Source organism: Gouania willdenowi, chromosome 18 (genome assembly GCF_900634775.1).
Source record: "Gouania willdenowi chromosome 18, fGouWil2.1, whole genome shotgun sequence".
NCBI classification, from domain to species: Eukaryota; Metazoa; Chordata; class Actinopteri; order Blenniiformes; family Gobiesocidae; genus Gouania; species Gouania willdenowi.
Window position 1 is genome coordinate 13,864,389 of NC_041061.1, and position 22,252 is coordinate 13,886,640.

General features: G+C 35.5%; 1 protein-coding gene across 7 annotated transcripts in view; it reads right to left on the reverse strand.

The window, feature by feature from the left end:
- Window positions 1–22,252, reverse strand: part of kcnip4a (potassium voltage-gated channel interacting protein 4a) — a 168,091-nt gene that overhangs the window by 67,382 nt on the left and 78,457 nt on the right. Inside the window, exon 1 of one of the 7 annotated variants that reach the window (XM_028474276.1) lies at window positions 7,262–7,749. The exons of the other annotated variants lie outside the window; for them this stretch is intronic. Coding sequence (XP_028330077.1) covers window positions 7,262–7,319 — 58 coding nt within the window. The 5' untranslated portion in view covers window positions 7,320–7,749. Of the gene's footprint in view, window positions 1–7,261; window positions 7,750–22,252 lie in introns of those variants that run through there. 7 annotated transcript variants of the gene reach the window in all.

Genomic DNA, 22,252 nt, shown 5'->3' on the forward strand with positions numbered 1-22,252 from the left:
TATCTTGATTATATGTTCCATTTTTCTTGCTTTATTTCCTCATACATTGTCTTAATTATCTGCAAAACACTTTGTAACCCTGTTTTTGAAAAGTGCTCTATAAATAAAGATTATTATCCTTATATTTACAATGTGTGTGATCATATAACAGCAATTAGTTAAGCGGTGGACTGGCATACCGGGCATCGTCTCGATGCGCCCGTCGTGGGTCGGTCCGGACCACTAGGTTTTTTTTTTTGTTTTGTTTTTTGACGAGCGAGTGGAGGCAGACATGATAATAATAGGTGGCAAAAAATTATACAAAAGTGGCAAAAAAACGTTGCAAGAAAAGAGTGAAAAATGACTAAAATGGGCCAAAAGTGGCTCAAAAAGTGGGCAAGAAAAGAGGAAACTGGTGAACTTTAATGGCAAAAGGTAGCTTAAATGGGCAAAATGTGGCAAACAATAATGCAAAAGTACAAAATATGACAAGCAATAGTGAAATAAGGTAAAAATGTGGAACAACAAGAAAAAAAGGAAACAAGTGGTATTTAAAAAGTTAGCTTATTTGGATAAAAAGTGGCACAAGAAAGAATTACAGAAAGGACAAAAAAATGGATGAAAGTGTCAAAAATAACTTACAATAATGGACAAAAAAAGGAAAAAAGGGATTTTTATTGGCAAAAGGTGGCCAACGTCTGAAAAAACTTTTTGAAAAGAGGCAAAAATGGGACAAAGAAAATAGGTAAAAGAGGGGTTAAACCCCCTTTTAAAGAGTTCTGGGGGAATAAAAATAAAAATTAAGACATACAGTAAAAAGCCACGTTAAGCATCACTGACCTAATAACGATGGCTGACAATTTAGTGGACTGACCTTATCAGAAAAAGCCAGGGCGAATTTTTTTTAATTAGTTTCATCTCGTTCCTTTTATTCTGGTGTTTCAAACAAGAAACCGAGCATCTGTTCACACTGTAGGCGTCTATAGATTTATGGATGTTCTATGACAGCCTCTGTGTCTCTAAGGCCACTTTGGTGCACCTGCAGAATTTTTCCAGCACAAAGAAGTCACATCATTAATCCCGTTTTTTCTTTATTGAACCATCTAAAAAACACTGTGTCACTGTGGTTGAAAGGAATGTCGTGATTAATAACGAGAACAAACTGTTGCAATGAGCGCTACACTTCAATGCAACACATAAGAAAATACAAAAACAAAAAACAAGCTCATAGGCCCAAGACAATGGATATGGTTTAGGTTTTTTTCCAATTTAAATGCTAATTTCCAACAGAGAAAGCTACATGGTATAATGACAGTGACTTTGAAAGGTACAAAGATTACATGTGACTGATCCAAAGAGAATTGGTGCGGACGGAGCGAATCCTCCAAACTATATTAATACATATCAAAGATTATATGATACAGACCTGATATTGACTTTAAAACATCAGGTTATATGCTTCAAATGCAGAATATATGCATTAATTTAAGGGTATTTACATAAAAATCAGATCAGCAGTGTGCATCATACAAAAAAAGTAACTACTATTAATAATAATAATAATCAGCCACGCAATTGTTATTTTGGATTTTCTACTAAGAAACATTTGCATTCTCTTGTGGTACGTCTACCTCTTTCTTTTTTTAATGTTGCTTATTTGGATTCAGGTCAAGTGACTAACTTGGCCATTGGGGAACATTCCACTTCTCTGGCTAAATAAACCTCAGGCTGCTTTCACATCACCATCATCATCATCACCATCAGCCATCTGCAGTGTGAAGCTATTTCCAAAGAGTGTATATTATGGCTTGGTTAAAACCCTCTCTTGGGGGTTTTGTCAGCAGTCAGTGTCAGTAAAATGCAAACAGTTTCACTGACATTCATTCACACACACACACACACACACTGTATATATATATATATACACTTTGATCATGAAATCATTTCGGGAGAGGCTCACGTCTGCCATAAATCTAACTGTAAAGTCTGTATCAAAGCGCATACATTATTAGGTGTTCATGCAAATGCTCATCATGATGATTTCCTCTTCTTGGGACTTGAGCAGTGGATGGTATAAATGTTCCTTCATCAAGCCCACTACACTTTATAACAGCAGAGAAAAAGGTTTTCCAATGAAACAAGTCTTTAATTTTCCATACAAAGTGAGATTAGACTTGCAAAACTAAAAAAAATGGAAAGTTTACTTCACCCCTACAACACTATAGCTAAAACTAATAACACCATTACTATCGCCGGATTATTTTTACTTGATTAATTATACCCAATAAAAGGTAATTATAATCAAAATATGTCAAACTATGACAAACTAGAGTAGTTTTATTTTAAACTATGCCATGCCTAACAAAATGAAAAATAAAAATAACTACCATAGGTGAACAGCCTCTCTGTCCTCCGGTGTACCACAGGGATCCACTTTAGGTCCGGTTTTATTTTCACTTTACATGTTGACCCTGGGTTCAATCATCTCTAGCCATAATGTGTCCTTTCACATGTATGCAGATGATCTACAAATCTACCTCCCTGTTACGCTAAACTCCCCAGACACACCTCAGTTTATCCAAAGCCTCCTCAGTCACTGCAACCTGGGAAAAACTGTTCATGCATTCATCAGCTCACGACTGGATTACTGCAATGCACTGTATATTGGACTCAATCAGACCTCCTTACACAGATTACAGCTTGTGCAAAATACTGATAAGTGATAACGGTCTGTTTTTAAATATATACTATGCCGTTTTTAAATTGCATTTTTATTGTGTACAGAGCTTTGGTCCACTTTAGTTGTTGTAAAGCGCTTTAGAAATAAAACTTGATTGATTGATTGACTAAAAATATTAACAAAAATTACTGAAAAATTGGGAATGTGACCAAAAAAAAAAAAAAAAAAAAAAAAAAAAATCAGATTTATTTATTTTTTTAAATTTATTAATGAAAGTAGGAACTTGTTCTTTGGTCCACCCAGTTCTGGGGCATTTGAGGTTTTCCATTTTTTTCAACAAAAAATCGCATTTTTTGATTGGATAAAAATGATCACCTGACTAAAATATTTTTATCACCATATGAATTTCCTTAGTGATATTTATTTACAACTACTGGACTAAATAAAGATAGCATAGAGATTTCTATCACTATTGCCGGGTGAAAATCACCTAATCGTCTGCCTGTAGGAAAAAGTGTGCTTTGGATTAGGAGAACATCCACACCTTCAAAAGTATCAGAGAAGATGCTGAATCTACCCCAGAACCCAAAACACACTGACAAACAACTTCACAAAAATAACCTAAATACATTTAATCAGGTGAAAAAAATCACCCACCGAAAGTGTTCTCGGCATCAAACGGCTACATCTGGTTCAGAACGCTGCAGCTCGTGTCTTAACCAGAACAAAGAGGTCAGAGCACATTAGTCCATTTTTAAAGTCTTTACACTGGCTCCCAGTCAGCCTCAGAATAGACTTTAAAGTTCTGCTGCTGGTGTGTAAATCTGTGAATGGGTTTGGTCCAGAATACGTCAGTGAGATGTTAGTCAGATATGAACCCAGCAGGTCTCTCAGATCTATGAACACAGGTCAGATAGTTGAGCCCAGAGTACATGCGGCTTTTAGTTGTTATGCTGCAGAGAAGTGGAACAAACTGCCAGCAGAGCTGAAGTCAGCATCAAATGTGAACATATTTAAATCAAAGTTAAAGGCACTTTTTTTCTCTACTGCGTACGGGCGGAGATTTTGAATCATATAATTGTTGATTAAAAGTTTTTACTGCAGATTTTACATGTTTTTGCTGATTATTTTATTGTTCTTATTGATTTTTAGGCTGTTGAATATTTTCGATTGCACTTTTTGATCATGTAAAGCACACTGAATTGCCCTGTGTATGAAAGGCGCAATACAAATAAATTTGCCTTGCCTTGTCTAGGGTTAACTGCAATAGATAATAATGGTGATCCATTTATATTCATGTGGATCTTTTTTCTTTGTTATTATGAATTTTATATTTTGATAAGCGCATTGAGATTACTTTGTTGTAAATTGCGCTATACAAATAAAGTTGAATTGAATTGAATGAAAATACTTATTCCATGTGCTCAGCTGTAAAATAAATCAAACCATTGGCTTCAGATGATAAATAAAGCAAAATCAGACACCGTTGTTCTGTATGAGGCTATGCTTGATTCCTGTTGAAACTGGATCTAAATTCCTTATGTTGTTGGTTGTTTCCACTTAGATCAGATTGGTATATTGATTAGCATGGGTGGCTACATTCCATAAATGATTAATGCACTCCTGTCAAATTCAGCTCTTTAAACACCTTGACTTTTCATACATTTCCACTGTAAACCTCACATAAAGCTTAGAATACTGAGGCCATCATAGCCTGAGTCATTATGTTTGATAGTTACCTTTGAGGACTCCTGTTCGAGTGCACCAATAGGATCTCACTCCTACACACTCTCCACTCATAGAGGGCCCCAACAACACAAGAAGCAATGCATTGAAATGACGGAAAATACACGACCAATTGCATCACCGAGCACCGCCATAATAACAATAATACAAGTAGCCCTCTGTTCTTTGGGACGTTTCAAACACAGTGCACTTAAAGGTGCAGTGAGGAGCTAAAGTTTGTAGACCATTGTCTCCTCTCATGTAGACGAGTGCAGCTATGAAAATTAATTGAAAGCAATAGTGTGGGTAGTGGAGTAGCACTAATGTACTTTATTATTTCACTCTTACATAAAAAGCCTCATATGACTCAGTCTGTATTCAACAGGAGAAAGATGTCAGTACAACAGCGAGTCTTTTGTTCTTGTGTTGATGCCTATTCACTGCGTTTCTTTCAAACCAGTTCCTACGAAAAAAATACAGGAATAGAATATAAAGAAATGATCAGACGCAAAGATGCATGTGCTACAAATCATTGGAATTTTTCTTTAAGGTTTTTTTTAAGACCACAATTAAAGTTGATCAATTGGAAACAAGATCAAAGTTAAAACCAAAGAACCCTGGAGACTCATTTGACCAGTGTGCTTTCACACCAGGCAGAAAATTCCCAGTGATGGACTATATATTTGATTTTCAGAGTCATTATGCTGAGGCACATGATGTACAAAAACTGTATCAAGCCTTTTGTGGCTGAATATGTTAATAACGATATTTGCTGGGCACCAAATAAGAGAAACTCATAATTCAGTGAGCAGCTTCAGCGGTTAAAACCAAGTATTTCTGACGCATTACATTAAAAGTCACTCTTAGGGCCAAATATTTTATATTCAAGCTTTGGTCTCAGCTACAGCATTAAGCGTATCACCAAAAGGCTTCAAAAAGGCCTGAAACGATTCATAGAATAGTTTCTGATTAAGAAAATGAGTGGATGCATTGTTTAATTAGTGTTACCGGAGGCACTGGGTCTGCTGTTCGCTCTTTGGTGCACTGAGCTCCTCCCAGACTTATTTCCATTATACGCCACTGGCCTGACTTCAGCACGTTAACTGTTGCCATGGTTACCCAAAGCATAAAGTTGGGAGCGTCAGTTGGCGCTGCCCAACTCTTAGGAAAAGTTTACGGAAAAAAAAAAAAAAAAAAAAAAAGAGATCTGCAAGTCTCTAAAGTGTGGGAGCACTCCACACAAAAACAAGAGACAAATGACAATTTCATCAAGTTTAAGGGAAAGACATTTTTTGTTGACTTGATTATGTTGAGATCATACGTCAACACAAATGAAATGTATATACGCGAGATATTTGTGTATACGCGAGATATTTGTGTATACGCGAGATATTTAGCCTAAATGTGCTTCCGGTTTTTGTTGTAGGTTCAAAAGTGCATCTTGGGAAACTTGGGAGTATACTTCAGTGGGAAGGGTCATCATCCTAATCATACTTATAATATATAGTAGACTAGACAGTATATACACCCACTGAGTTTGTGTATAGAACCGAGTTTGTCATTTCAAACACAGCCACAGTCTAAAAACTCCCAATATCTCACATTGTAACTATAGAGACACAAAAGTGAACCACAAACCCAATTTTGGTAAGTTGTTAACGTAAGCCTCCAAAAAATATATAAAAAATGTTAAGATCTTGATTTGTTTTTATTTTATTTTTTATCAAGGACAAAAAACTTTATCTACATATTTATACTTTAAAACTAATAAATAAATAAATAAATTGCACCATTAATTGTTTTACATTTGTGGAATAAAACCAATGTTATGGTTACTTAGATGCATGTTTTGGCTTTAAATGAGAAAGAGGCTCAATGAGTGCAAAAAAATATATAATTCCAGGTTCAAAATTGGTGTTTTTCTCTCTCAGGAGTAAGGCTGGGCTCACAGAATGGTTGAGAATCACTGATTTAAAGCAATTTTTAAGAGTTCGCTAAAAACTCATTAAGCAAACTTTACTAATTTACCAAAAGCTTGAGCAAGGCAAGTGAAGACCTTATTTAACTCTGCATAAATCCACAGAGGAGTTTGAATTGTCAATCTAAAACATTTTCCAAAAGTATAAGGGTACTCCTTTATTAATTAAATCAGTTACTACTAATCAAAGGCTTGTCTATTCCTTGTTTTTTTCCCATTTGTACTATTGGTGAATGTATAAAGACTGGATCCAATGTTCTCGTTTCTAGGTCTTGGTGAAATGTGCTTACAGCACACAGAGCTGTCTGCCATTTGATCCATTGCTTAAGAGAGCTACAAGGAGTCCCTCATTCATTTTGCTTTCAAGCCCCCAAACAATACCCAAGTGAATCATGACTTATTACGGTTTGAGTGTCATTTATTCTACCTTTCTCCCACGTAACCACTAAATAGAACATCTCACAGCTAATGTCACCACCAAGTATTATCAGAGGTCATTACATATTTCATTTTAATCAAAGGCAAATGTGTTTTCTTCTTACGGAAAGGGGTGGAAATTGAAAAAATGTGGAACAAGACAGAGAATCTGTGCAGCAGACTGCATGTGTGTGTTCACGTGGGTGTGATTTTAGAATAAATGCAATACTGGGAAATGCAAATGAGAAACAAGTTTGCGGAGTTCAGCCAATTTTCACTCAATTTTATGGACTGCTGGTGTGGCAACAATGATTTTAGTACAGGAGGATAAAAAGATAAGTGGAAATTTCTGTACGCTTTCTCAAATAAATACGAATCAGTGCAGAGGTATGTTTAAAATGTAAAATTTTTTTTTCCTTTTCGCAAAAAAAACTAAATACATCAGAGGTATGTTAAAGAGTTTGGGTTTCCGACATGCCTACCTGTTGTCCTGCGTCTTTGTTTAGGCTGAATAGAGAAGATGACCATCAAAGCTCCCATGTTGCCCTCCAGACTTTCACGCTTAGTGATCTGAACGTCCTGCTAGATTTCACACACTTTGACGCCTACACTTCAGTGGTTTTAGAGTGGAAAACGAAGAGGAAAAAAAAACCTGTCAAATAAGATGCTGGCAGTCTCGTGTCCAAAAACCAAACCAAAATCAAATCTGCAGTCCAAACTTCTCCTCCTTTATATTCAGCCAGGATAGGTGGGCTGTACCTCGCAGCGTGGGAGTGGGTGGAAGAGGCAGGAGTTTAGATACACTCATGCTCTGCAGACCTGCTCCCTCCTCTTGTTTTCCAGCATTTGTTGTTGGCTTATTTTTGGTCTGGAGAAGCCACTTTTTTTGTGGAAGTTGAGCATCTAGAATAAATGAGTGATCGAAGCGGACGTTAAATCCAAGGCTGTGGAGGATGGTACATCCGTACAGCACGCTCCTCACATAGAGAGGGAGTAACTAGAGGAGAGGAAGAGGGGAGGGAGCTCATGCAGTAGATAAACTAGCTACACTTAAACTACATCCTCTGCTGGGAATGGGTGGGGGAGAAACTCGTACTGTGTGGACAACACGAGCTGGTGTTTTATTCAGATTACGTACACAAATAATCACCGGCAACTATTTATTCTGCCTAGTTATGCTGACGAGTCATTTTAGACAAACACAGTTATCTCACAAAATTAACATTCTGCTCAACCCACGGCAAGAATAAGAGGACATTGAAGTAAATTAATTATATTCATTATCGGCTTCATCAGATGTTGCGATTATATTTAATGAAAAATCCAATAAAAGCTCAGAGAGAAAATCTGTGTACTGTTAGTTCTTTGGTTATTCTGTTTTAAAATCAAATCCAGATAACATGTGGTTATTTTGTCTTACTGACTTAAACATAATTACAGAAAAACCAGACCAGCAGCATTTTCCTGTTTTAAATTAAATCTTGTTCTGTTGGTGTGATATTTGGATATTTACAGGTAAATCAGTACGAGAGCTTCATGTTTTAAGCTCACCACACAAAGCGGACCCATAGACGGGGGCATACTTTTTCTCCCGTACAAAAAAAGGAGCAACGCATAAGTCACAAACTGGTGAACTGAAATGTTATTAAGACATGCATAAATCTTTTTTTTTTTTTTTTTAAATGGATGTTACAAAAAGCATTCACATATGTGATTAAAGGAAGCAGAGGTGGTGTAATGACGCTCCTGGTGCTCCTTGTTCCATGTGATCAAGAAGTTAGTGTCTCACGGTATTTAAACATGCAAAAAAATATCTGTGTAATTATTTTTGCAAAAGTGTCAAATTGTAGAAGTTCCAACATCTATTGTTTCTCACACCGGCCTCAGAGTTGATAGTCAGTCACCTATTTATTTTTATAGTATTTGGACCGCAACACCACAACACAAAACAAACGTGAACAGATTTTTACTGAGACATCCACAAACAGGAGCAGAACTTGAAAACTGCTGAAATAAATCCTCAACCGTCCTTTTGTTTAGAGACCTGTGAAAGAAAACCAGGTGTAGTTGACTTCAGTTCTGGTCCTGTTCGCTCAGAATTTGCTTAAGGTCTCGCTCTAATTTTCCCATAAATATCTAAATATCTCACAGACATGACAAGATTTCACCATTGCTGTTTACATTTCAAAACAAAACACTGGTTTTTGATGTTTTAAAACGGAATAACTAAAGAACAAACAGTGCACGGATTGCAGAACAATACAAAAAAACTACTTCTGTCTCAGTGGTTCCAAATAGTTTTTTACATTTGAATGCACGGAATAAGATTTTTCGTGCAGTCCTACATTAGTATTCCTACCCAGAGGTGACTCTTCTGCTCCGAGTAAAAGTTCATTTTGATCTAACCTGAATATCCAGCTCAAAGCCTGCCCTGAGGCTGTTCATCTGGTAAAAACACACCAAGTTTTACAAAGATCCCAGGTATATAAAAAAAAAAAAAAGGTCACCTGGTCACAACTATTTGATGCCCACACAATTTCAATTGGTTTCCTTTGCTATCGAGATGAAAAATAGCCTGGGGAGAGACAACAAGCAAAAGTTTGAAGGATTTCTGTGCTTTTTGAGCCACCCACACACACACACACACACACATTGAACTACAGTTTGACAGCAGCCTGATGCAGAAACCATCCCAATCAAGTATCAATTTGCACCCACTCTAATAGGCTGCTTCCTGTTTGTTAGTGGGCTTTCTCCCATTGCCTCCAACAGGACTCAGAAAGCAAACAAGTGCTGATTTAAAATATGCGCGCTAATTTAAAGCCGCGAGCGAAACTGAACGAAAAAGCCAGTGCTTATCTTTAACCAGTATAGACTGATGGTGAGCTACACTGGGAACTTCTCACCACCGCATCCAGATAGAACTTTAAAAAAACACAGTTTCAATGAGTGAACGTGCCTCCATAACATTCTGACCAAACCCCACAGCTACACAGAGTCATGACCTTCCACCTTTGGAGTCCAGCTAGTTGCTGGACCATCTTCCACTGGTTGCAAACATTAAAAATAATTTGAGTCCATTGATCAAAATGCAAAGATGTGACTTTGAACTCATAAATACGCCTGTTTGAAAAAAATAAAAATAAAAAACACTCATTAACCCTCCTATTATTCTCAAACACTACTAACACATTTTACCCTTGGGGTCAATCTGACCCCAGGGTTATTTGCCTCCAGAAAATGACTTTCATAAATTTGTTGACCAAGTTTTTGTGTCAGGCACTTTGTTTGTTTGTTGAATAAACCCTTGATAACGAAACCATGACCTGTTCTCTAGCGCCACCATCAGGCCAAACTTTTAAATTAGAATTAATTTATCTTCAATAGTTTTCATCCAAATCTTTTTAAATTTATTGACAACATTAATGACCACTAGAGTATAAACCCTATTGGTTGTGGTGATGACATAACCTTTCCTGTAGCGTTACCATCAGGTCAATAGGGACGTAAAACAGCTAAAAAAAGCTTGGGGTCAAATTGACCCCAGAGGAACACCAATGCGTGCAATATGTGTTCAGCACAATGAAAAAATATCAGTATAATTTCATGCTTAATCAATCGTACCTATCAAATTAGGAAAAATTGTAAATAATGAAGAAAAAAAAACCATATATATACACATACGTATACATACATATATATATATATATACAGATACGTATACATACATATATATATATATATACAGATACGTATACATACATATATACACATACATATATACACACATATACACATATACACACATACACACATACACATATACATATATACACATATACACACATACACACATACACATATATATATATATATATTTTGGAATGATAAACACGTAATGTGGTCAAATTGACCACAAGGATAATAGGAGGGTTAAAAAGGCTGAAAACTCAGCTAAATCACATCAACATGTTTTCTACCAAAGTATCAGATACAGAGACTTGGTGTCAGGCTGTGATGGTGAATATGAATAACTGTTGTCCTACAGCTGTGATGGACTGGCACCCTGTCCAGGGTGTACCCCCGCCCAGCGCCCTATGAGAGCCGGAGATTGGCACCGGCAGACCCCCGCGACCCTGTTAAACGGGAATAAGCGGGTATTAAAATGAATGGATGGATGGATGTTGTCCTACAGGTTGTTCTCCAGAAATCTACCACATCAGAGATGTGTAACAGTAAATATCGTTGATGGAGTGGGCTGCAGGGCAATATGAACCAAAACTCATCTCTTTATATTTTTCTAATAATACCGTTATACAATATAAATCCTAATATATCTAACTCAATAAACTCTTACCAGAAAGAAAATGCCAGGGTAAATTTGCTGATGCAAAATGCCACACAGGCACATTTATTCACAAACAGCTGCACAATATGTGCCACTTTGTTCTTATTGATTTTTAAGCTGCTGAATGTTGCCTTGTGTATGAAGTGTGCTATACAAATAAATGTGCCTTGCCTTTGCCTTGCCTTACGCTGTTTTTGGAAAACAATGGAACATCCTCACAATTTCATACAATCATTAAATTCATTATGATAAAATATTCTAGTAAACATTCTTTATTTTTCAATATGTCGGTATGTGTCTGCAAAACTGGTTCAATTATTTTCATCAACACATCAAGTCATAAAGCGTTGTGGTATTTTAAATGTAGCGAGTTTTGGGTAAAATAACAAACATAACACAGAAAAGCCAGAATTAAAAACTCAGCAGTCTTCTCAATACAAAACAAAATAAATTATTTCTAATAGCCTTCTGTTACACAGTTGAAGCAGCATGTCATTACATCTGAAATCACAAAGCATTCTTGCAGAATGTTGTGTTTGCAGATCAAATCCCAGTTTGAATAATTAAAAAGACCATAAAGTATTTTAAATGAGGTCTTTGTACCATACATAATAAGCCCCCTTCATGCTTAATACAGATTGTGTAATGGCATACAATAATAGAATACTGCAGCATCACAAATGCAGGAATTCAGAGGAAAAGCTCAAATATTAAAGCAAGGTGAGCTGGCAGCAATAACGCCAATAACTCCAGATACTGCAGCCAGTAAAGGGAAGCCATGCAGCCAGTGTCGATATGCAGTTACAATATGATGACTGTGAGGATGATTCACTCCATTATAGTGTAGTAGCATCAGATAATTTTAGACTCCTAATTTAAATGAGCAATGCAGAGGCAGCTGTTAGATCCAGACGTGGAAATACAGCTGATTAAAGGACAGCTTAGGTTTTCATCACAGTGTTGGAAATGATTGCCAAAGGAAAAAAAATCGTTAAAAGTGAGGTGAGTGTCGAGTTAGGTAGTTTTACAGGATTTAAGTTCTTATGGAATCTGTCTAATACACGCTATACAGCAGGGGTGTCAAACTCCAAATATGGACCAGTTTGACATTACGTGTGCCACAATTTTTTGTGTAGAAAAAGAGCAAATTCAACATGAATGTGACCTGGTTTGCACTTCCACATATAAATTATATAATTAAATGATGAAATATGTGAGTATATCAGTCCCTGCAGGAAACTTCACTTACATTTCTCTGATTTTGGGAATTTGGAGAAATTTTGTGGAATAATTTCAATAAATTTGCCAGATTTTGGAAAAAAATTGAGAGCTAATTCAACAATTTCAGATTAAAACGACAGCCGTCATGCAATATAATAAGTGGAAAACTGAGCTCTGCAAATATTGTGGATTTTAATTGATTTTTGGTGTTTGGAGACGCTGAGATATCTGCAACTGAATTAGTTGCTCATCTGTATACATGTGTGTTTGTGACCTGAAACTTTGTTAATGGCTTCCAAATACTGTTGTTTGACCGTTCACTGTTTAGACCGGACGAGCGAGATCTGGACGTTACTAGCGGGCAATGGCCGGTATTTATAATAAAAATATACTAAATGAGTAAAACAAAACAAAAAACGAAACAATATTTAGACAAAAAAGTACACAAAACGATAAGAGAAACGCACAAAAATATACAAAAAGGCTCATTTTTACTTCGAGCGGGCCGAATTTGTTGTGCTAAAGGGCTGGATTTGGCCCCCGGGCCTTGAGTTTGACACATGCGCTTAACAAGAAAATTATTGAAAATAAATGAATGTCTGCATTCTTAGACACTTATGGATGAAATAAGCAAATGTCTCCTCACATGTTGCAGTTTGTTTGGGAAAACAATTTTAAAACAGTGATTAACTTTATTGAGAAAGAAAATGAGATGAAGTCAAAGACTTTAAAAAAATAACAACTAGTATAGGCCTCAGAACATTTGAAGAAACAATAACCACTTGAAATATTTACACGTGCTTTGCTTTACACATACTTAAACACTTATATGATGTTATTCTGATCAACTTCAAGACAAATATGGTCAGTGAAACCTTATAACAGACGAGACAACATCTTTGAGTGTATTTTTTTTTTTTTTTTTACCAACCAGGCATGTTGCCAGTCTTTGTTTTGTGTTTTAAAAGAACAATCCCACACATTATGATCATCACAATTACAGCCATTGAGTTGGAATGTTCCAAACACACAGACTCTTGTATAATAAGTAGAAATCTACTTCTTCTTTGTTTAATATGCAAAAAAGACCTCATTCATCCAAAGTACAAAAAAAAAAAAAACAATGAGCAGAGACTACTTGTATGCATTTTACAGCCATGTCAACACAGGTGACTGAATCTAATCTTTATAACGTTGGAGGATTTTATCGTGTTATTTAGATTTCAACATTAATGTCTTTATGCAACGTATAAAGTACGTAAAGCACCAACAATATCCAAGCATTTAGTGAAGGACAACAGTCCCAGCAGGATTTTCTCTTTCGCAATTCATTGATTTTGTGACCAATTCTATATTTTATATGCGGAAATTAGGTGATATCATTTCAGGAAAATTGTATTCTTTAAAATTTAAAATGACTGCAATCATGTGAAAAAAGCATAGGGAAATTGCGATCCTTCAAACATTGTTGAGTTTCATTGAATGTGTGTATTTAGATTTCTGAGCTGATTTATCTACAACTGAATTATTTGGTAATTTGGACCATAATTTATGTTTTTTCTGTCATTTTAATTTTCTCCTGCGGGCCGAATTTGACGTTCCAAAGGGCCGGATTTGGCCCCCGGGCCTTGAGTTTGATACAAGTGATTTACATGATATCGTAATACAAGCATTACATTGAAATACAAATTTTGGATATTCTACAAACTGACAAAAGTCAACAGTTGGCACACGTGTTACTGATCTTGGGGAGCGTTGAAACCAGATTTAAGTAGACAAACTGTATTTCTTAAAGAAAATGCAAGAGAGGGTGCATAAACTGAACCCCTTAGAGTCAGGATGGGAAAAAGTGACATTTAGTTTGACGATAAGCATGTGTCATAATGTTCATTATTTAAGATGCAGAGAATATTATAAATTGCAGTTGTCGTTAGTAGGAAGGGGAATGAGGAAACAATGTCTCCATTGGGATCAATAATGTCTGATAAGGTAGTACCTCTCGAGAACCACTAAGGGGGAGCAGATCCCTGCATGGAAGAAGTATTTAAAAATTATAGACCAGGGACGTCAAACTCATTTTAGTTCAGGGGCCAAATATGGACCAGTTTGATTTTCTAACCAATTTCTGTGTAATTTAGAGGAAGTTTGTGCAATTATTTTGGAGAAATTACAAAACTGAGAGTTCATTTCACAATTAGCAATTAAAAATTACTGCATTCATGCAATATAAACCAAGGAAAAAAGCAAGACCCATAAATTTGTGAATTTGTGGCATCAATTATTTACACAATAATTCATGTTTTCACTGTCATTTTCTCCTGCGGGCCAAATTTGAAGCTTTAAAGGGCTGGATTTGGGCCACGGTCCTTGAGTTTGACAGATGGGTTATAGACATAAAACATTTTTCTTTAAATTCCTCATATTTTTAAACATTAGTGAGTTAAAAAGCAAAAACAAGTGTATGTGTGCATGAGTGTGTGCTATTTTGAAAAAAATGTGTAAAAAACAAAATGCGGTTTGTGTATATAAAGTGTATTTAAATGTATAGTGTATTTCGATAATAAAAAAATAAAACTACACACCTTTCCAATAGTCACACATGATTTACCTTAACAAGCAGTAAATAATTATGTATAGATCATGGAGTTTATCTCCACAGTACACTGATATGTGTACTAAGGCACCTTGTGCAGCAGAGGGCGCCTATGAGCTACAGAAACACAAACAGTACACACTGGATGATGACTCTTTAGTGCTTATATTTACTTTAGAAAAAATCTACAGTTATCAGGCTTTGAAACTGCACGCTGCATTCTTTTAAACCAGAGCTTCCACTGCACTGCTACACGTTACATGCAATCCAGAATTACAATCAATGTTTTGAGGCTCGGGACAAAAAAAAAAAAAAAAAAAAAGAATTAATGTAAATAACAGAGAGCAGACATCCTTCTTTCGTTTCCATGACGCAACACGCGGCCTGTCGCCAGTACTCTGCAAGGTGTCAGAGCATGCTTCAAAACAAAGCATTCGTCTTTTGCCAATACACTTTTCTATGGAAGCCCGTTTCCGCCACAAAAAAAAAAAAAAAAAAAAAATCACCAAGGAAAGTCATAATTATGAGAAATAAAGTCATAATTATGAGATAGGAAAGTCATAATTATGAGATAGTAAAGTCATAATTATGAGTTTGAAACATTTTTGGTACATCCATCTGCACCCATGACACTGACCAGAAATCTCCATTTGTTGTTCAATAAATCGTACTACTTCAGCCACACCAGTTTGATCCTTTCGATGCCAGAGCCTCTTTTTGCTTAGTATCTTTTCAAGGTTGCCTTTACTCAGCATATTTATATGTGAATTTGCAAGCAAACAAAGTATTTCATCATTTGTAAAGCCCCGTCTAAAGTAGCCTTTGATAGTCTTATCAGCCATCTTGTCAGCTCACCACATGAACAAGCTGCTGTAAATTTAAGTATCTCATAATTATGACTTTCTATCTCATAATTATGACTTTCTAACTCATAATTATGACTTTCTTTCTCATAATTATGACTTTCCTTGGTGATTATTTTTTTTTTTTTAGTGGCGGAAACGGGCTTCCATACTTTTCAGACCTTTGTTTACCTAAAGAGGGAGGTAAAAAAAAAAAGGAAAAAGAAAGAAATCATCACACCAGGCAGTGATGATCCAGTCTATTTGATGGCTGCCTGCTGAGAGTTTGTGTTATTGGAGGAAACTGTGCAGCAGCTTCCAGTAGCTTTTTATGGAAAGCCATTCAAGTCCTGCAAGCGGGAGCGACATTATTTTAAAGGAACATGAAATTGTGGGAAAACACAAGAAAATGGACTTCATTAAGTTTCAGTGGGGGGGGGAAAACCAATCAGAACGAGATAAATTGTAAACATGTAAACGTGTTCATTCAGCAGTGGAGCTGCAAAGAAAAGCAGTAAACACCAAGACTTTAATGCACTATAGTGTATTAACAGGAAAACTGCAGTTGTTTTTTTTTTTTTTTCTTACTGCACTGAACAGGTAAAGGAGTATGGGGCGCCGATTAAAGTTGTGCTGCTAAAATAAACAGATGCTACTTTTGACAAGATTTACAGTAATATTTGTAAGATTTTTTTTCATAAAAATGTAATGTCAATTTGTCCCCTCCGCTGACGGCCATCATTACCACACCACACCATACCTCCAATTCTTTGTGCTTTTTCGATTTTTGTCAATATCTGTATTTTAATTCAGTCTAACCTCGTTTAAATGCCTTTTTTTTTTGTCCTTAAATGTTAAATGCTAAATGTTAAACATTAAATCTAAATGTTGCATTTAAATGTTAACTCAAAATCTTAAATATTACATTTAAATCTAAATGTTAAATGTCAATCATAAATGTAAACGTTAAATATAAATGTAATATCTAAATAATAAATGTTAAATCTAAATGCTAAATATCAATATTAAATGTAAATGTTAAATATAAATGTAATATCTAAATAACAAATGTTAAATCTAAATGTAATATCCTTATACTAAATGTTAAATCTAAATGTTAAATATAAATGTTAAATATAAATGTTAAATATAAATGTTAAATATAAATGTTAAATAGAAATGTAATATCTATATACTAAATGTTAAATGGCAATCTTAAATGTTGAATATAAATGTTAAATATAAAAGTAATATCTAAATACTAAACGTTAAATCTAAATGTTAAATCTAGCTAATAGCTAATATGCACATTTTCCAGAAGTACCAAAATAAAAACTCATTAAGGCAATTTAGATTCATCATTTAAGATTTACATTTTTATGAGAGAAAATATATCACTTATTTAACAAACATTGGTGTAAATCTCATCAAAACGAGTAAAATAAAAATTCGCATATGTTTTTTTTAAACGTGGTTTGTTGCTAGATGTTGTTAAAAGTTGCTTATCTCAGCATGTGTCACTTTACAATCGGCGCCCCATAAAGGAGCAGCTAATATTCTATACAACTTGCTGTTTGCAATTATTGTTCAATTAAAACAAACATGGTGCGAGCTGACATTGACAAACATGTTGCGACTGCACCATACACCTTCATTCCATGTACAGTTCCCATCACCATTCGACTACTTTAACAACTATCTGATAGAACATGTACACTCAGCGCTTCATTCGTCCCTGCACGGCAATGAAAGTGTCCGTTTATGGACTACACCTTCCTCTATGGAGCGACTTTACGACCGTCCCGAGGCTTGTTCAATCACAACCACACGTGACTCAGCTCCATCTGCCCAGATAGTTGCAACCAGTGGGGGCCCTGCTGGGCCTCATGGGGGAAACACATCTGAACACCATAAATCACAGGTAAGTGTGGGAAAAGGTTGCAGTATGTCCTTTCATAAAGTCACAGCTGAGCTAGGTGAGCATTGAGCTCATCTGAGAGCTCAGATTTGACCTTCTTCAGTCATTCCACGTCATTGGAGCAAATTTTCAGGACTTTGGTCTGAAAGTTTTACCAATTGTTCCGTGATTATTCAATAAGCACACTTTACATTTTTAGTTTTTGAGACATGGCCAATTTAGTGAGGGAACGTGTGGCGATTTTTGTGCGTCCCTAGTTTTCAGCCTCCAATAACTCAAAGATGACAGCATATAGGAACCTCAAATTTGGTACAGTAATACAGCTCCACCTACTCTCTCAGAATATACAAAAATATCTGCTATACATATATCTGGTGGACATGGCAGCACTTCAGAACTGGAAATAAAGTTTCTCGGGGTTTGGGGCTCTAACATACATATGCCTCAACTACCTGTAATTTGATCATCTTAGAGCTATGTACATAGACTGTTTAATCACTAATTGGTTCCTGGGTGACAGTCTCTTGAAATCCAAAAAAATATATATTTTTTTTTACTATTTTAATTGGCCCATAACTGCATGTGTGAATGTAAGAAAAAATTTTTATAGTATAAAGATGACTCTTTCTTGTGATAGAAAACTATTTTTATTTTGGACCCCAACTTTTGGTTATTTCACCACTCGCAAATATTGAAAAGCCTTTACATGAGGCCATTGTAGCTTTCCCCCTTGTCTTAAAATCATTTGTTGTTTATCAGTTTTTCACTAGTAATGTAAAAAATATAAATAAACATTGCATAAGAAAAACTTTTAAAACATATCAATTGCGAACAAAAATGCCAACACAATATGGCATTGTATGTTACACAACTAACACGAAGATTGATTCTCCTTCACTGGAAGAATATTTTTGTGTGACAATTAAGTTTCCAATTACCCATGTTAAATTACAATTCAATTACGATTATAGTGAAAGCATTTTTTCCATTTACAATTAAATTACAATTGTTTTTTTATCCTCAGAAACGGGTCATAAATCAGATGTAAAATACTATTTTTTTTCTCCTATCTATTGGTGTTCTTGTTAGGCTTCCTAATCAATGAAAATATAGGTTTTAATATTTTTGGTGTGGGCATTTGAACCTTTTTTGTGTCACTAACTATACCCCTAGATTTATTTTGGGTTGTGTTTTTTTAATGGTAAAATGAGTGGCCTTTTATTGTGGCCACCCTGAGGCACATCTGTACAATACGCATGATATCTAATCACAAAAGCATTGCGTTTATATTTTTGTTAAATATATGTATATTTATGAGTGTATGTATGTTATATTTTGTTTATTTTTTTGTTTTATTAGTTTTTGTATCTGGGTACTTTTTTGGGGGGGGTGTTTTTCCTTAAAAATACATTAATATGTATTAATTACCATACCAGTAATGAAATGCTGCATCAGATAAGCATCAGAAACCAGTTGAATGAAATGGTCATAATTATACTGGTCATTAATCCCAAAAAATTCTACGTTACTAGTGGAAACGCTTCTCCCTTACGCGAAACAAAGCTATTAGGCCATTCTGCACCAGTGGTTGTTTGAAGGTCCTAAATGTGACGAGCAGCCAAACGGCTCCAGTGGCGCTGGACCGGTGCGTCAGTCACACACTCGGCTCTCGCCGGATGCCAGTGCGCATCGCCCTGTGGCTCCTTTATTACACCTTGGCATGTGTGACACAGATCCTCCTGTTACAGGTGGATGCTGCTCGCTGAGCTGTGTATGACACCCAAAGACATTCAAAAACATCTAGAAAAAAAAATAAATAAAAAATCCCAACAGGGCTGCAAGGAAACAATTTTGGTACCCCAAGGGGTACGCGATCGCACTACAGGGGGCACTTGAGAGAGAGAGAGAGAGAGAGAGAGAGAATAGTTAAAAAATGATGATCTTATCAAATATTACCAGCAACTCACAAAATGACAACAAAAACACAAAATAAGAGAAAAATATACTGAATAATAAAAATAACAGAAAAAACTAAATACATGAAACGACAACAAAAACACACACACTAAGAGAAAAAAAAACACTATTAAAAGCAACACGCAAAACGACAACAAAGACACACAAAATGGGAGAGAAATACACAAGATCACTCGAAAATGCACAAAAAAAAACAGTGAAACATACAAAACGACACAGGAAACACACACACACGGAGAATAATTTAAATAATACCAACAGCACACAAAAACTACAACAAAAACACACAAAGTAAGAGAAAAATGTACTGAATAATAAAAAGAACATACAACAAAATACACAAAATGACACCAAAAACAGACTAAATTGTGATAGAAATGAAAATACAAGAGTTAGCCATGATTTAATGATAAAAACTATCAGAATAAATCTATTCAGGAGGCACTAAATCTTGTTCCATTCCACTTATTGACAAAATGAGATCCTTTAAAATGTGCGTTATCACATCATTATGATCTATGCTTGTTTTTTAATAGAATTGAGTAAAATGTTGTAGTCGGACACAGGGAGTACTTGGATTTAAAAATACAAAATAAAAGTTTGACAACCACTGACTTGGAGAACAGAAGCGTTAGATCAGTTGTAATGTATGCTAATTCTTCGACTGAGAAAATGTCACAGATGGTAATAACAAGGACATTGGATGTCTGTATTTCTTTTTCTCTTTCGCACACCAATTATCTCCTCTAAACGCACTGAAATTTGCTTTTACAGCAGGATAACGAACCGTGTTGGCTGTCGTTTCACTTAAAACACCCCAAAAGAAACGTCGGGAGAAAGAATCTAATGAAATAATTTGCGTTTCATATTCCGCAGCAAAACTCTTTCCCTGCCAGCATTCCAAATGTTCAATCAAAAAAACCAATATAATGCTATTGTGAACCAGTGCAGTCCTAAAACCTCTCAGCAATAAACAGCGTTTCCTGCTCTGCTTCACCTTCACAATATTGTACACTTCACATTTTCATTTAACACCATCTTTCCTAATTGTGTTTCACTCGGGACGGCGAGGGAGCAGTTTCGACAACTGTGTGGGGATTTATTTATTTATTTTTTTCCTACTGAGCTCTAATCATGAATATGCACTGTTCAATCAGCTTAGCCCCTTTTCAGTCACAGAGCTTGTTTAGTGGTGCGGGTGAGGGTTATGCCAGAATATGAAATGGTGTGTATGCTAATGAGGAATAAGAATAAGACAGTGCACATCAAGAATCTCCAATGAGGCTTTTTTTGGGGCATCTGTGATAAACTGGACCATAAAAAAAGCATCACGAATAAAGAAATAGACTGTGTGGTTCAAAGAGCGTTGGCATAGATCTATTATTCTATGCATGTGTCCAAATTCCCAGCTTGCCTTTTTTTAGGGTAGAAGTATTCATCACAAGTCGTTTGGGACCCTAGCTCGATTATTCAGTATTGCATTAATCAACTTGAAATGGTTTTACATTTTAATTTCACATATTTATTAAATGTCTTGATCAATGATTCTTTCCTCAATTCAAAAAGGATAAAGTGTCAAGAGATACGTTAAACGTAGCCATAGCCCCCCCAAGACTGTGGGAGTCAAGGATTCTTCTTTCCGCTAACGTAGGTTCGAATCCCACTTTTTGAAATTTTTTTCATTTTAACATATTCAACACGGCAAATTCCACCTTTAAAAATACATATCAGACAAAAATAAACATTTGAGGGTATTTCGCGAGTTAGGGATAGGGCTAAAAAAAAGGGGGTTAGCAGGGTAGCTAAAAAATAAATATGAGCTAAAATACAACTGACGGAACTTTAAGTCACGTGGCGCACCTATCACGTGACCTAAACTGGCCAATAAGGGGCACTGCGTATGCATAGAGTGGCGTTGAACGTATCCATAGCCACGGCCATTAAAAAAACCATCATGTTTTCAAATCCACAAGGGTTAACGTTGCAGAAACCACTGATTGGTGATTCAGATTGGTTTTGTTGTTGCGCGATAGTGACAAACCTAATCTGCCAATTTTGTAATTATATGATAATAATTATACAACTTGCCAACCATACAAATAAGTTTAAATATGTATATGATTGTGTATTGTAAATACATTATCATAAATTATTACATTATTGATGCAACAATAAGTAATGTTATATGAAATGGAGTTGATATCATAAAACGTAATAAAATTAATGTATTACATACATAATTTAGACACAATATAAAAACAAGAACAGTCAAAGCACAAACCTCCTCCAAGCACCAATATATTTGAAATTAAATGGTGTTTTTTAAGCAGGAAATTGATCATTTTAAATATTTCTACTCTATAGTTTATAATGACAGCCATGAAACATGTCTAAAATGTACCATTTGAGGTATTTTCCTGTCCATACAGCAGTATTTAATATGCTACTGTTTTCTTGTATGTACTTTTTCTACACATGTACTGTAGTTTTTTTTTTTTTTTTTTGTATTGACATATAAACTAAACCCATTATCCCAAAACTGCACTTGACATTTATACAGTATACTAAGATCAA